General features: G+C 48.9%; 1 protein-coding gene across 2 annotated transcripts in view; it reads right to left on the bottom strand.

Annotated features, from left to right (window-relative positions):
• The window catches only part of BSN (bassoon presynaptic cytomatrix protein), a 90,606-nt gene extending 75,755 nt beyond the window's left edge, over positions 1-14,851 (bottom strand). For both annotated transcript variants that reach the window (XR_004383905.1, XM_032868062.1), the window contains exon 1: positions 14,527-14,851. Coding sequence is in view for 1 of the 2 variants with exons in the window: in XM_032868062.1 (XP_032723953.1) it covers positions 14,527-14,756 (230 nt within the window). In the remaining variant the exon portion in view is untranslated. The remainder of the gene's footprint in view (positions 1-14,526) is intronic.
• Positions 14,852-15,199: the final 348 nt, after the last annotated feature.

The raw sequence follows: 15,199 nt of genomic DNA, 5'->3' as shown, positions 1-15,199 counted from the left end.
GCAAGGACCCTTAGGTGGGCTCCACACCAGACTCTGGTAAAGCTGAGGAGTTAGGTGAAAGGGTTAGGGTTACTGGCAGACCTGGTATGTTGGGAGCTCCCAGGGCCAGCTGTCCTGCTCTGTCCACTCCCATTCTGCCCTTCTTTCATAATATCACAGCTCCCCAGACACATTCCAGCGGAAAACCCCTCTGCCCCTGGCCCGTCAGCGCTAAGCACTATCATTTGCAAAAATGCTTACAGTACACAGGGAGAGCAGGGACGGATGCCTGGCTCCTGGGGCAGCCCTACTCGAGCCCGCTGGCTTCTGAGCCAGCTCCACGTGCCACAGCCTGTCCCCAGGGTCCTGGGCCCAGAGAAATACACAGCCCAGAGGCACACTGGTGTCTCTGCCCCTGGGGCCCCTCGGCAGTTCACCACTCCAGAGCAGCAGCCAAAGACCTGGAGCTCCCTCCCTCCTCCCCTCTTCCCAATCTCCCAAATCTACCAAGGGAACCCCCACTGTCCGAACTTCCTGGAGTTTCATGAACACACATGATGGTTAAGAGACAAAATGGCACTCCTCCCATGGCAAAGCAGGTATTTTCTGTGGCTCTGGTAGCCTGGGCTGAAACCCTGACTTGCAGTGGATTCTGAGAGCCCGTGGGATGGGCCAGGCCTCTCAAGGGAACTCTCCAGCTGGAGGCCCAAATTCTGTATCTGTTTCAGCAGCTGTATGTGAAGATGAGTAAGAAAGAATGAAGTGGGTCCTCAGAGCATCCCCCCAGGCATCCCCCCGTTACATCAGAGCTCCCAGAGAACAGGAACCAAACCCCTAATCAAGTCTAATTCAAATAGCTCTGTAGTAGGAAATAGGGCCGGTAATCTACCCACTCACCTTCAGATCCTCTGCCCTGGATAGGAACCAGGCCACCGGCTGCTATTTCACTCTAGGCCTCAGGCTGAATACTTTCATTCGATCAAAGTTTGTCAGATTCGCTGGACTTGACCCGCCCTCTTGGAACCCCGGAATTGCCTCAATTTCCTCCTCTTCCTTATCTCCTTCTCAGGGTACTTGTAGGAAGCAGGTGGCATTAATATTAATGCACATGCAGGTGAGTTGCTACTTTATTTTTCCAGCCCAGACTTGAATGCCTAGCTGCCTACCTAATGTCTCACTTGGGTGTCTCTAAAACACACCTTGTCCAGGAACAAGCTTCTCATCTTAGGCCCCATGCCGGTGGCCCCCAGCGCGCACCACACGCTCAGGCCAGAACTCAGGGGTTCTCCTGACTCCTCTCTTCCTCTAACTCTTCAAAGGCATCCATTGAGCCCCTCTCTGGCTCTACATTCAGCATATATCCAGAAGGTGAGCACTTTTTAGCACTTTCCCCCTCTCCCTACTCCCTGCCACTCACTCTTCCTGGTCCAGTGACAATCATCTCGCATCTGAACATGGTCCAAACCCCTCACTAGTACCCCGTCTCTGCCCTTGACCCTCCAGCTTGGCAAAACACAGCACAATGTGCATCCCATAGGAAACTAACCCAGAGCTACCCTGGTAAAAATACAAAATATCCCATAGATACACTGGGAAACCATCCGATAGATATACTAGCCCACAGGCACACCAGTAAAAATACAAAATGACATATATACCAGGTTCCTCAATGTGGGGTGATTTGTAATAATAAACTACGGCCAGCCCACATGATAGAGCGCTATACAGATGCAAAAAAAGAATCAGGAGGATTTCTCCACTCTCCTACAGGGTGATCTTCAGGATATGTTATGTGAAAAAAAGCAAAGTTCAGCACAGTGTTCAGAATTTGCTACTTTTTATATATATATGAAAAAGAGAGGGGTAAATAAATATATATTGTCTTTATATTTTCAAGAAGAAACAATGGGGAAAAAACCTGATAGAGGTGAATTTTATCAGGGAAGGAAAACAAGGTAAAGGAGCAAGATAGAACTAGACTTCTCTCAATTCATCTTATTTGGAATCACATGAAAGTTTTACATAATTTTAAGAAAATAAAATAAAAAAGATAGAAGTATGGTAGATGGCATTGTTGTGCACAATGGATTTCTGCCCTCTGCCATGTGACTTGGCAATTCCTCCCACAGAGGGTGGAGTCTATTTTTCCAGATGTGCCAGACTCTATTTTCTAAAAATGGATTCAACAATGGGCGCCTGGGTGGGTCAGTGGGTTAAAGCCTCTGCCTTCAGCTCAAGTCATGATCTCAGGGTCCTGGGATCGAGGCCCGCATCGGGCTCTCTGCTTGGCAGGGAGCCTGCTTCCCCCTCTCTCTCTGCCTGCTTGTGATCTCTCTCTCTCTCTATCAAATAAATAAATAAATAATCTTAAATAAATAAATAAATAAAATAAAAATAAAAATGGATTCAACAAGATTTCCACAAGCTCTTATAGAATCTGGACATTCCCAACCAAGAGATGGAGTCCTTGTCTCCTCCACTCAAAAGCGGGTAGGGCTTTAGAACAACTTCACTGAATAGAACATGACAAAAATAACAGTGGTTATAAAAGGCAGTATGGCTTTCTCTCTCTTTCTCTTAGGATACCCTTGAAACCCAGAAACCATGTTGAGAGGAAGCTCAAACTAGCCCATGTGGAGAAGCACTGAGGCTCCCAGCTCTTAGCATGAATCAACTGTAAGACAGGTGAGTGATGAAGACCCGTCAGAGGATTGCCGTCCCCAGCCTTCGAGTCTTCCAGCTGAAGCTCCAGACACCGGAGAGCAGAAGTAAGCCATCCCACGTGCCTGGCCTGAATTCCTGACCTACAGAATCTGTGAACCAAAGAGTGGTTGTTTGATGTCACTAAGTTTTAGGGTAATTTCTTATACAGTCAGAGTAACTGCTGCAACTTCTCTGAACCTTGGGCTTATATATGAATCGCTTTGACTGAAGTCATGTTAGGAGATGTGGACTGAAGTGCGTGCGTATGTGTGTGGCATATGCATGGTTAGGCATGCCCCCTGTGAGTCTGCTGTCACCACCAGAAGAACATGTCCTGGCTACCCTGCTGTCCGAGGAGGATGAGAGATGTGGAGAGCAGACCTGGATTCAACTGGAGCCTGGAGCCCAGAGCCCGGCCCAGATCGGAGAATTCCAGCCAGCATGCTGATGCATGAGTGAGAATAAAAAATTGCTGTTTGAAGCCACTGAGTCTGGACTGATTTACTCTGCAGTAGATCGTCGCAACAGAGAAGTGATCAGGAAGCAATCCTTACAAACAACACAAACTAGAAAGAAAGAGCTTGATTGTGTATCTTCTTCATGGCAGAACCTTACTGAGAAGAATCATTGCTCTTTTTTTTAAAACATTATTTAAAGATTTTATTATTTTTTTGAGAGAGAGAGAGAGCAAGAGCACGAGCAAGGGGAGGGGCAGAGGGAGATGGAGAAGCAGACTCTCCGCTGAACAGGGAGGCTGATGCAGGACTCAGTTCCAGGGTCCTGAGATCATGACCTGAGCTGAAGGCAGATGCTTAACCAACAGAGCCACCCAGGCACCCTGAGAAGAATCATTTCTAATAACTCTAAAACACAGAACATGTGCCCACCAACAGATGAAAGGATAAAGAAAATTAGCTATATACATATATATACATGAGATACATATTATACGCATGTTTATATATTTACATATGTATCTTCAATGGAACACTACTCAGCCATCAAAAAGAATGAAATCTTGCCATTTGCAACAACATGGGTGGATCTAAAGAGTATTGTGCTAAGCGAAATAAGTCAGAGAAAGACAATTATCGTATGATTTCACTCACATGCGGAATTTAATAAACAAAACAGAGAATCATAGGGGAAGAGAGAAAAAAAAACCAAGATGAAATCCGAGAGGAAGACAAAGCATAAGAGACTCTTAATTACAGGAAACAAACTGAGGGTTGCCGGAGGGAGGGGGCTGGGGAGATGGGGTAACTGGGTGATGGACATTAAGGGAGGGCATGTGATGTAGTGAGCACTGGGTATTACATAAGACTGATGAATCACTGACCTCTACCTCCAAAACTAATAATATATTATATGTTAATTAATTGAATTTAAATTAAAAAAAGAAAAAATAATAAAACATAGAACTTGAACCAGACACCCTGGAAAGAGATAAACTAAGGACAAAAGAAACCACAAGATCTTAAATTACATTCGTTAGTACTATTGTTAGTAAAAATATCTACATTATTATTTTGAAACAAATATACACACACACATATATATACACACACGCATATAAAATTCTTCATGTATGCAATGTTTGTTTGGATCCTGATTTGAACAAAACAACCTTAAAAAATCATTTTTGAGATAATCAAGTCAAATTGAACATGGGCTGGGAATTAAGTCATATTAAAAAATTATAGTTAACTTTTGTTAGCTTTGATAATGTCATTGGATTAAAATACAAAAACAGCTTTTAACTACTAGAGTTACATCCTAAAGTATGGGTGAAATGATACATTTGGATTTTGACTGAAAATACTCCGGGCCAAAAAAAAAAAAAAAAATGTTGGAGGAATAGAGATGAAACAAGATGGCAGAACACTGATCATTATTGAGGCTGGGTGATGGGTCCACAGGAGGGGGTTCCTCATGCCATCTTTTCTCCTTTTATGTGTGTTTGAGATTTTCATCTGCAGAGTGTTCACTGCTCCTGAGGACATCCTCCCTACAGAGTCTAAGGTCAGTGTATCCCAAAAACAGTCCAGAACGCCCTGGCCGACCAGGGAAGAACAGGCCTGAGAAGGAGTGTCCTCTGCAGTGCACAGAGGCTCCCACAGGTGCGAGGGCTGATTGCCTCTCCAGTGCCAGCTGGCTCTACCGCCCTCTTCAGCCGAAACCCCCTCTACCCAGAGCTGGCAAGGCTTTGGTCTCAAGGGCTCAACATGGACCGTCAAAGTGAGATACAAGGGTCTAGAAAGTGGGCTCCCAGAGCCATAAGAAGGGGAGAAGAAGGGAAGAAGTTCTCCCAGCATGATTTCAGAAACAAGTACACTATCTTGGGTATTATCCCTATGTCAGGAGACAGAGTCAGGATCCAAAGGGTCTCACTAGGTTAGAAGGGATCTCCAGGTACAATGAAAGAAGACATGGCAGGGACCCGTGCAGGGCCTCACATTCACACTCGGATCGCACAAGTCTAGGATGGAGGGAATCCAGCCTTCGTGCTGAGATGCCCAGCCCGAGGCTGGACAAGTATGGGGTGCAGGGACAGAGGGAGGTGTAGGATGGGCTTCTCAGGCTGGTGAGTGAAGGCCATTCATCCTCCAGATCATGTCACTCATATTCCATGTGACATACTGAGCCCTGGATCCTGTTCTCTGAACCTCCCTGTCCTCAGGATATTGAGAGCCTTAGGCCAAACAGCCCAGGTTGCCAAGGGCCCCAGAGTCACATCCCAGCCACAGGACCTGGAGAAGTCAAGTCTAGGGAAGGACCCCGTGGTTGAGGAGGTAAGAGCATCGTGAGCTCCTACTAAGCCTGTGAGCCAGAGGGCAGAGCCAGGCCAAGAGAGGAGCAGCAAGGAAGCCAATTTCAGACAAACAGAAAGAAAGAACTTTCCAATGGTGGAGTCATCTGCCAGGGAGGGACCAAAGGCCACGGACCACTGGGTATTCACCCCAAGGCAGAGCTCCTCCTTCAGACAATACAGAAGCAGATGTTTTGGCATCTGTTAGGAGTTGGCTGAGATTCTCAAAATAAAAGGAGGACAGAGCAAACAGATCACCCACTGAAGCTAAACCATGTTCCCGAAGGAAGAGGCCTCACAGGCCAGACCTTGACACTGGTGACCTGCCCTGAGCCCTTAGTGCCCACAAGATGCAGAAGAAACTGCAGAGAGCCCCACATCCATCTCCTCCCTCTACAAGTGAAGGACTCTGCACAGGCACCCACCAGGAGGAGGCAGAGCAGGGGCCTGAGCACATGGGGGTTGCAGGTGTAACAACGCTTGGTAGATAAGCCACCATGTCCAGCAGGAAAGAGGGAGCCAGAGGCAGTCTCCGCAGGCACAAGTAGGAGCCTGGCCGGCTGGCCAGCCAACTAGGTAGAAGGACGCCAGCAGCTTTTCAAGAGCCCCCGCCTTGCCAGGAGCAACTGAGAGGCAAGGGGCCAGCCAGTCCCTCTTCCGGTTCTGGGCTTGATCGTGAGGTCATCTTGTCCACTCCGAAAGACCTCTGGGGCTTGGAGGAAGAGCAGTCCTCTTCATTTAAAGCTCTTCTAATGAACCTAAAGTATTCATGACATATCTATTTTCTCTCCTCAGTAGGGGCCAAGGAATAGCGGAAAGCATCACCCTTCCTTCTTACTCATCTAACCAAAAACACTGTCAGAGATGGAGGGGACCTGGGAGACCATCTTAGTTAAAACTGTCCTTTTATAGATGGAAAGCAGTGAGGACCTACTACACATACAGCCAGCTTGGGGCAATGTCAGGGTTGATTAAACCCGAGTTTCTGACCCCACCCGGGAGGCTTCCAGTACTCTTCATTCCCCACCCCACCCTAAGCTGTCCTCTGCTCAGATGTCCTACTTCCTGATCCCTTTCTCGTCCTCAAAGCCCTCCCCATCCTAGTGCTAAATTTTCCATCTTCTCGGAGCAGGAGGCAAGGAAGTGACGCGGTTCTCCAGCTGTGCTCAGTGTATGGCATTTCGGTTTGCTAAAGTCAGCTAGCTGGCTGTTCTTCTAAATCTCTCATATTAGGCCTTTGGAGTTCCCAACAGAATAAGTTAATGTTGTGAATGTGTTTTGTAAGCTGCAAAACACCATACAAATATATATATTCTACTATCTCAGAGTATGAAATAAGACAACCCCTTTTAATCATGCTCTCATTTATCTTAACTCTGGGGGAAAAAAGCAGAAAAAGAAAAAGCAGGAGCAAACTCTCCTTTCAGGGAAGTTGAGGGTAAAAATCTAAACAAGTGTCTCTTTCGCTCCTACCAGACTGGGAGCTCCTTGAGGGCACAACCCGTTTCGTGCTCCTTCCTTTGCTCCTTATATCTCGCCCAGGGATAGGCATCTAGTAGGTGTTCAGCAGAGGGTTTCCTGAATGCATGGATAAAATTTCACTTTAAAATCCTCCTATTGGGGGCGCCTGGGTGGCTCAGTGGGTTAAGCCTCTCCGTTTGGCATAGGTCATGATCTCAGGGTCCTGGGATGGAGCCCCACATCAGCCCCACATCGGGCTCTCTGCTCAGCAGGAAACCTGCTTCCCCCTCTCTCTTTGCCTGCCTCTCTGCCTAATTGTGATCTATCTCTCTCTCTCTCTGTGTCAAATAAATAAAATCTTTAAAAAAATAAGATAAAATAAAATCATCCTATTGTCGGGCGCCTGGGTGGCTCAGTCATTAAGCGCCTGCCTTTGGCTCCAGTCATGATCCCAGGATCCTGGGATTGAGCCCCACACAAGACTCCCTACTAGGTGGGAGGCCTGCTTCTCCCTCTCCCACTCCCCTAGCTTGTGTTCCCTTTCTCACTGTGTCTTTCTCTGTCAAATAAATAAAATCTTAAATAAGTAAATAAAATCCTTCTATTGCTAAGTAGAGCTTAATTGTAGAAATCCCTTACAACCACTCCTGTATACAAAGAGGGCAAGCGACCCTTATAACCTACCTGCATCCACAAACACATGGAAAGCATAGGTGTGACTCTCGGGAAATTTCCTTACCCCCTTTTCCTCCAAAGCACCCAACGGCCTTACTGATTCTTCTAGCATCCTGGGAATGGACAGCTCCCTCCCCAAGGCAATGGCACTAGAGAGCAACTCTGGGTCTGGGGCAGTCCCAGACTGGGTGATCCTTCCATGGGCTGCTGTTAAGGCCTTTTGATCTCCTCAGTGGTTGGGACCAAGTCCCAGAAGCTAACACTTTTACTTCCGCTCAGAGAAAATCTTCATTTTGGGCCCTAATAGCAACCCCACACACTTCAGCGGCAGCCAGTCCAACCCAAAAGGTTCTGGATTTATCCCAGGGTGAGCTAAAGTTCCTTAGAGGCTCCCAATACACCTCCATGTGATATCACGTTAGAAAGAAGTGCGGGTGGGGTGCTTGGGTCGCTCAGTCATTAGGTATTTGCCTTCAGCTCAGGTCATGGTCCCAGGGTCTTGGGATTGAGCCCCACATCGGGTTCCCTGCTCTGCGGGGGAGGCCTGCTTCTCCCACTCCCACTCCCCCTGCTTGTGTTCCTCCTCTCGCTGTCTCTCTCTGTCAAATAAATAAAAATATTTTTTAAAAAATCTTAAAAAAATAAAAAAAGAAAGAAGTGGGTGTACCATGTAAGTGGTCTCTTCTAGAACAAGGCTCTCTTAAGAAGCCTAGATACCCATAAGAGCAAAGAACAGATGGAGAGATCAAAGCAGTGCTGTGACCAGCCTGGGACTGAAGGTACAGCACAGATGAGTCAGGGAGCATGCCTTCTGGTTCCATCCCACAGGCACAGCTGACCGGAACCTAATTTATAAGAGACGTGAGCTGCGGGAATGCCAGGGGGCAACAGACACCCACCAGAGCCCCATCACAAGAAGGAACTGCAGGGACTGGGGTAACAGAATTCCATCTCCCCTGCCCCAGGTCCCAGAGGCCATGGTCCCAACTCACTCCCCAGCTATGACTAGCTTCCACCACCATGCTGGGGAATGGAGAAGGAGGGGACCCTCGAGGCAGGGAAAGGAGTTTGAGTGAGTCTTAACAATGCAGCACCAATGCCAGGAGGACATGGCCCTGGCACCAACTGAGAGGCCCAGGAAGGAGACCCCACGTGGCTCAATTGTCTACCAAGTCCCAGCTCACCAGAAGGGCCTCAAGTCCTAAAGAAATACATGGCCCTTGCTATAGGCAGGCAGGTCTCAGCCATCGTGTCACCATTGTAAACAATGAGTCCCCAGGTAGGAAGGATGAGGAAGACCCAGGCAGACGGGACCTGCAGGAGCGGCCTGGCCAGGCAAGGGGAGAGAGGAACAAGTATGTGTAAAAACACTGAGCAGAGTGTCCACGGTGAAGCAGACATCCAGTGAGAGTGGCTAGAACTGTTGTGACATCTTTGCCAACCTACCTCCCCAGTCAATCCCAACTCTTGCCCATGGGCCACAATCTCCAGAAACAGATTTCCTCTCAAGGAGCCCACAGGGTCTGTCTCTCCCCACTTTTATCACTAACACAAAGAAAGGGCAGGACCTCTGAGGAGAGAGTGGATTTACTGAAGTCCCAAACCTATCTCCTAGCACCTTCTACTCACATAAACAGGGAGGGTTCCCCAAAGCTGGGTGAAAAGGCATGACCCAAGGTCTCTGAAAGCTTTGCCCTCTTAAACCCAGAACCAAACCTACTCAGAGGAAGAACCTTAGAAAAAAAGAATAGAAAAGTGTCCCACTGCATCATTATTTGGCTTCCAAACTAGTCCAAAGTCTGGCTTTACTTTCAGTGAACTCCTAGCCCCTTCATGGCCAAAGCCCTTGAGAAACTCTTTTAAAAAGCTAGAATTTTTTTTTTAAGATTATTTATTTATTTATTTGAGAGAGACAGAGAGATCACAAGTAAGCAGAGAGGCAGGCAGAGGGGAAGGGGGAAGCAGGCTCCCCGCTGAGCAGGGAGCCCAATGCGGGGCTCGATCCCAGGACCCTGAGACCAAGACCCGAGCCAAAGGCAGAGGCTTTAACCCACTGAGCCACCAGGGTGCCCCAAAACCTAGAATTTCTTGACCAAAAGAACGAAACTAGAATCTGAATGGCTTCTAGATACAAGTTCCAGCTTAAAGGAAAAATATAGGACAGAGGAACATCTTAAATGACACCACAGAGACACAAACAGCATAATCCAGAATGTGAGAAACACAGGACAAATGGCACAGTCCTCCAATCATATATTGCAAGGTGGAAAAAAGGGGGATGGAACCTAGAGATTTAAAGAAACTCAAGAAATAAACCCAACAAATGCAATGTGTAGGCCCTGTTTAGATCACAATTCAAACAAATCAACTGTAAAAATAAATTCATAAGATAAACAGAAAACCTGAACCCTGGCTGGTATTTGCTGAAATGAAGAAGGGATTGTTATCAGGATGTCTACCTGCTTGGCCAGCAGAGCATGCAACTTTTGGTCTTAGTGTTGGGAGTTCAAGCCCCACACTGGGCATAGAGATTACTTTTTAAAAAATTAAAATTAAAAAAAAGAAGAAGAAGGATTTGTTAACTTGTTTGGGTGTGATTGTGGTGCTGTGGTAATGTTCAGACAAAGTCCTTATGCCTTAGAAATACACACTGAAATATGGATGATGAAATGTGGAGCTGTCTGCAAGTGGCCTCCATGGGAGAGGGCAGGTGAGAAAGACAAACTTGTTCAGCGATGAGTTGGTGATAACTGGCTGGGCAACGGGAACATGGGACTTCATTGGTTTATTCTTTCAACTTCTATGTAGATATGAAATTTTTCATAATAAAAAGTTAAAAAAAAAAGAAGGAGAAGGAGGAGGAGGAGAAGGAGAAGGAGAACTTTCTTCCCCACCATCATCATAACTTTTTTTTTTTTTTTTTTTTTTTGATCAGCAGCAACGTATCTTACCGAGGCTGGAAAAAGCTTTATTTTCAAAGCTGCCCCTTTCTCCCTGGCAAAAGATGAGAAATGGCTGCCCCTTCAGGTGAAATTTTGACATCAGTACCATTCATATGTTAGGTCACTTTAGTAGAATCCCTGCGTCACACCCTCCATGAGAATCCAGCTCCTGGCGCCCAACAGGATCTCTGAATGATAAAAGGCTGTTATTTCTAAACCTGGCAATTATATCCTTTAATTTCATCCTTACACATGAGGCCCAGATTTTTCCAGAGCCTGTTAGCTGATACAGTATAACAAGTCTGGCTAATCCCAAACCAGATATACTATACTTGCCAAACTCATTTATTATTTTTTTAATTTATTTATTTGACAGAACGAGAGAGAGAGAGAGAGACAGTGAGAGAGGGAACACAAGCAGGGGCAGTGGGAGAAGGAGAAGGAGGCCTCCCGCTGAGCAGGGAGCCCAATATGGGGCTCGATCCCAGGACCCTGGGATTTTGACCTGAGCAGAAGGCAGACATTTAAAGACTGAGCCACCCAGGTGCCCCAAATCCATTTATTTTTAGTTTTGTTTTCTTATTGGGATAGAATTAAGACAAACCCATTTTGAGAAAGGAACTCGGACAGTAGCTTGCAAAGCAGCCTCAACCCACCTTCCAGCACACGACCAGGCTGTGTGCGCCCGCTGCCGTTGGCTAAAGATGTCTCCATGGTAGACGAGCTGGAAGCGAGTGAGAGGCAACCTCGAGGTGATCAGGGATTCTGATGGGTTATGAGGGAAAGGCACCTCCCCTGGTCTGCCCCAGCTCTCCTCTTGGCCTGCACTTGGCCCCATTCTCTGCTTGCCGCCCCTGCCTATGTAGACCAACATTCCTCATGCTATTTCTCCCTCTCCACCTCTCATGTCCCTACCATTTTTCCAGCATGCCTTGGGTTTCTCCTTTGGAACCCTGGCTCTGCCTCTCCACTCTTCTCACTTGACAGTCGTTCCCTAAGCACTGTCCAGCTGGCACGTCTCGGTCTGAGCGGCTCAGACACAGAGCTGTCCAGCCAAATTCCATGATTTGGCTCTTTGAGGGCTCTCACCAAACAGACCGTGGGGTACCAGAGGACAGGGCAGCACTGTCCACCCTTCCAGACCCTCCACAGAGCCCAGCACAGTGCTTGCTCTTGATACTGGTCAAAACACCTTGGCTGATTGACTGAAGACCAATTTGCAAATGTCAGAACCTGCCAAGTCCACAGGGCTGGTCTAGATTAGACAGGTTCTCACTGGTTTATGTGGCTTCCTTGTGCAATTTTTAAAAAAGGTGCTTTCCGGGCTACTGATAAAGTGTCGTCTTGAGCTGGTGATGTGTCATGGGTATGTACATAGGTTAAATCCCATCAACTTGAACACTTCATTGTACATCAGGCATAAAAATAAGTGAACGAGTGAATGAATGAATGAAAGGTCCCCTTTCCTCCAGGAGGATGCAGCCCATACCAGGGCATACAGCTTGGACAGTAGAGCCATCTCTGATATGGCACTTCTTGAGAAAGGCACAACTTATAGAATAGTACATGCTACCCTGAGATCAGAAGCAGAGAGCCCTGCCTTGAGGGACTCTCCGATGCCCCAAGTGCCATATCATCCAAAAGGGGTAAGACGCAGCACCATGGGTGTGGTGGTGCCGCTGCTTACGGGATTCATGTCAGGCTCTTCAGTCATACATGGAGGAGCCGCCCCCTCACAGAACCAAATGAGCTCATATGAGGATGAAAAGATGAATTCTGTGGTACCAAGGGGTAAGATGGCAACAGGAAAGAGCCAGGAATCGACTCCCCCAGAACCTCAGTTCCACTCCCCTCTGGGGTTAGTAAAATGATCTCGCCCTTACCTGACCCTCCACCTACCCCAATGAGGCTTCCAACTGTCTCCAAGCTCGCAAGCCTGTTTGAAACTACACCGGCTGCTCTTTCCTGAATGCCCAGAAGCACATGCCATGGGGCTTTTTCTCCATCAATGGGCCAATCTGTTCGGTAGCCTCTCTGAGCAGAACATGCTAAACTTGGCATCAGGTACCTGAGATGCTCTGGTGAGAAGCAGAAGCCATTCTAATGCTGAAGGAGAGATACACCATGGAGGTGCTGCTCCTGTGAGGGACTCTCAAACTGAATATCAACTGAAGCAGTAAATCCCATCTCCTGAGGGCCCCTAGTCCTGAGCTTGACAGCCACAGGACCTTAGCACCACCGGCCCATGGGTGAGCCTTGCTCATAGCAAGGAGCAACTTATGGGACTACTAACTCCAACAGGAACCCCATGGCTCCTCAACCCACAGTAGTTCATGGGTCTGCCCTGTGACAGAATGCATAGATGGGGGAGAAATGAAACTCAGCAAAGGAATATGAGTAGTAGACACCAGTCTCCTTCTTGCCCCTCTGAGCTGCCCAAATCTTTCCAGATTTTCATATGCTTGGCTCTGTGACATCAGATAAACTATAAGCAGAGCAGCGTGTTTGGTTACCAGAAGATAAATGTCAAATTCCCCATATAGAGAACTACCAATAACAGGGTGTTTTTCCATGCAGCTGTAGACGCTTTCCCTTGGAGAGAAAGCTCTAAAGCCTGGGTGAGGCTCCCTCAAGCTAAAACTCAAATAGCAGCTCAACACGCAGGAAAATGGACAGTATTTGCAGTGCTAAGAACCATATGCTAACCAACTGCATTATTATAATAGCTAATGTAAAATGGGCAGAGTCTCCCTTTCGAGGGGGTGCTCACAGGCTGGCCTGTCTGCGTCTGGTTTCAGGCTATTAAGAGCCTTTGATTACTGTTACTTGTCTAAGAAATGACTTCTGAGAAAATAAACACATGAGAGGCACAGTTGGACAGCTGAAGAATCAAAAATCATGCTCCCGCACAATTTCTGTGTGGGAACACACAAGAGCTAAGGCAACATGATCAGCAGACTCACATGGAACCAGAAGTGCCCCCTCCCCCCACCTCCCCGCCTGGGGTTTTGCTACTCCCTAGGCCCATTTGGTGTAAAGATAATGCCTTCCATTTTATCCTGTTGTCTCTTGGTAGCTTTCCTGAGTTTTCAGTCTACTAATCTATCATATATTGGCATTCCCTCCCACTGCATTCACAACCACTTCAGTGTTTTTGTCGGACCTCAGTTGGCATACATTTTAAGCAAGCTGGTTTCACAGTATTTGATCAGATATGTTCTGTTAAGTGCATCCTATGTGGGTTTCAGTTTTTCCCTGGTTTGGGGTGGTAATTTAAATCATTAGGCAACGGGAACATATCTGGTGATAGAGGCTTCAATAGCATTTGGCCTCATCCCGGAGTGTTTCACTAAACCTTGATGAAAGCACATGACCCTGTTCATATTTTGAGCCTAAATAAGTACTTTTTGGTGCCCAGTGGCATTTTCCCTTTCTCCAAAGATGATTATAGTCACTAAACGCCTGAGGAAAGCGCATGACCAAGTTCATGGTTCAACTATTTCCATATCGCTCTGTTCCTCGCAGTGACACTTATCTTCCCTGACAGCCACTCCCATTGTGCTCTTTCCTTGGCCCAACACAATGGACACATGCAGACACCAGCAGACAGGGAGGACGTTTTCCATCCCACTGCTCCCCAGCGCGGAGGGACTAGGCTGAGGTTACATAAGCCCCTCCTGAGCCCAGCGTTGGGGGTTTAGCAAATTTGGGGTTCGTGACGGAGTCACAGTCTGCAGGCCCTGACTGACCCTGCCGCTCACTCACCATCCTGCCTTACCAAGGCAGGGCGACTTGAAAGAGGGCCGCTCCGAGACCACCCGGCTCCCGCCAATCGGGCCGGGTTCAAAGTGTAGCCGGACGTCTGACCTCGCTGTCCAGACTACGTCGCGGGGTCGCGGGCCCCGGCCTCAGGCTGCAGCTCCCCCCCAAACCCCAGGTGCCGCGACGCGCGCTTACCTGCCGGGACCGGGACCAGGGCCAGGGCCCGAGCCGGGGCCGGGGCCGGGGCCGGGACCTGGGCCGGGTGGTCCCGCTGTCGCCCTAGCGGCGCCTGCAGCGGGGAGCTGTCCGCCGCCGGCAGGTGCTGAAGGCGCCTTCCCTGCTCCGGGGCCCGGGCCAGGGCCGGTGCCTCCGGGCGGCACTGGCCCGTCGCCAGCGCCGCCCTCCAGGCTGGCCTCGTTGCCCATGGCTGGCGGGCGGGCGGGGTCGGGGTCGTGCTGGGCCCGGGCCGGCGGCTCCCGGGCTGCTGCTCACACGCTCGGCGGCGCCGCCGCCGCCGCCATCTCCCAGCTCTGCTCGCGCCGCCGCTTGCCGCTGCGCATGCGCATGCGCGACTCGCGCGCGCCTTCCCTGCACACGCCCACCCCCCCCTCCCCGCCCCGGCGCGCGCGCGCGATTTAGCCAGGCGGTGAAGACCGGTGTCCACGAGACAGTGGCGGGGTCGCTGGGAAACAGCCGCCGGCGCCGACGCATGCGCCCTTCGAGGACGACGCCGCTAGCTTGTGCTACCTGGAGTCTAGCGGGAGTTGGCGGTAGCGTCCCACTGAACAAGGATGGGGGGGCGCCGGCCACAACAAAGGACCCTGGGGGGTCGCGCCGTGCCCTGCCCTGGTGTCAGTGGCGCTTCCAG

The sequence above is a fragment of the Lontra canadensis genome, unplaced genomic scaffold, assembly GCF_010015895.1.
Source record: "Lontra canadensis isolate GAN:19392208 unplaced genomic scaffold, GSC_riverotter_1.0 scaffold35, whole genome shotgun sequence".
NCBI classification, from domain to species: domain Eukaryota; kingdom Metazoa; phylum Chordata; class Mammalia; order Carnivora; family Mustelidae; genus Lontra; species Lontra canadensis.
The sequence above is the reverse complement of the archived record's forward strand: the minus strand, read 5'-3'. Positions and strand labels throughout refer to the sequence as shown.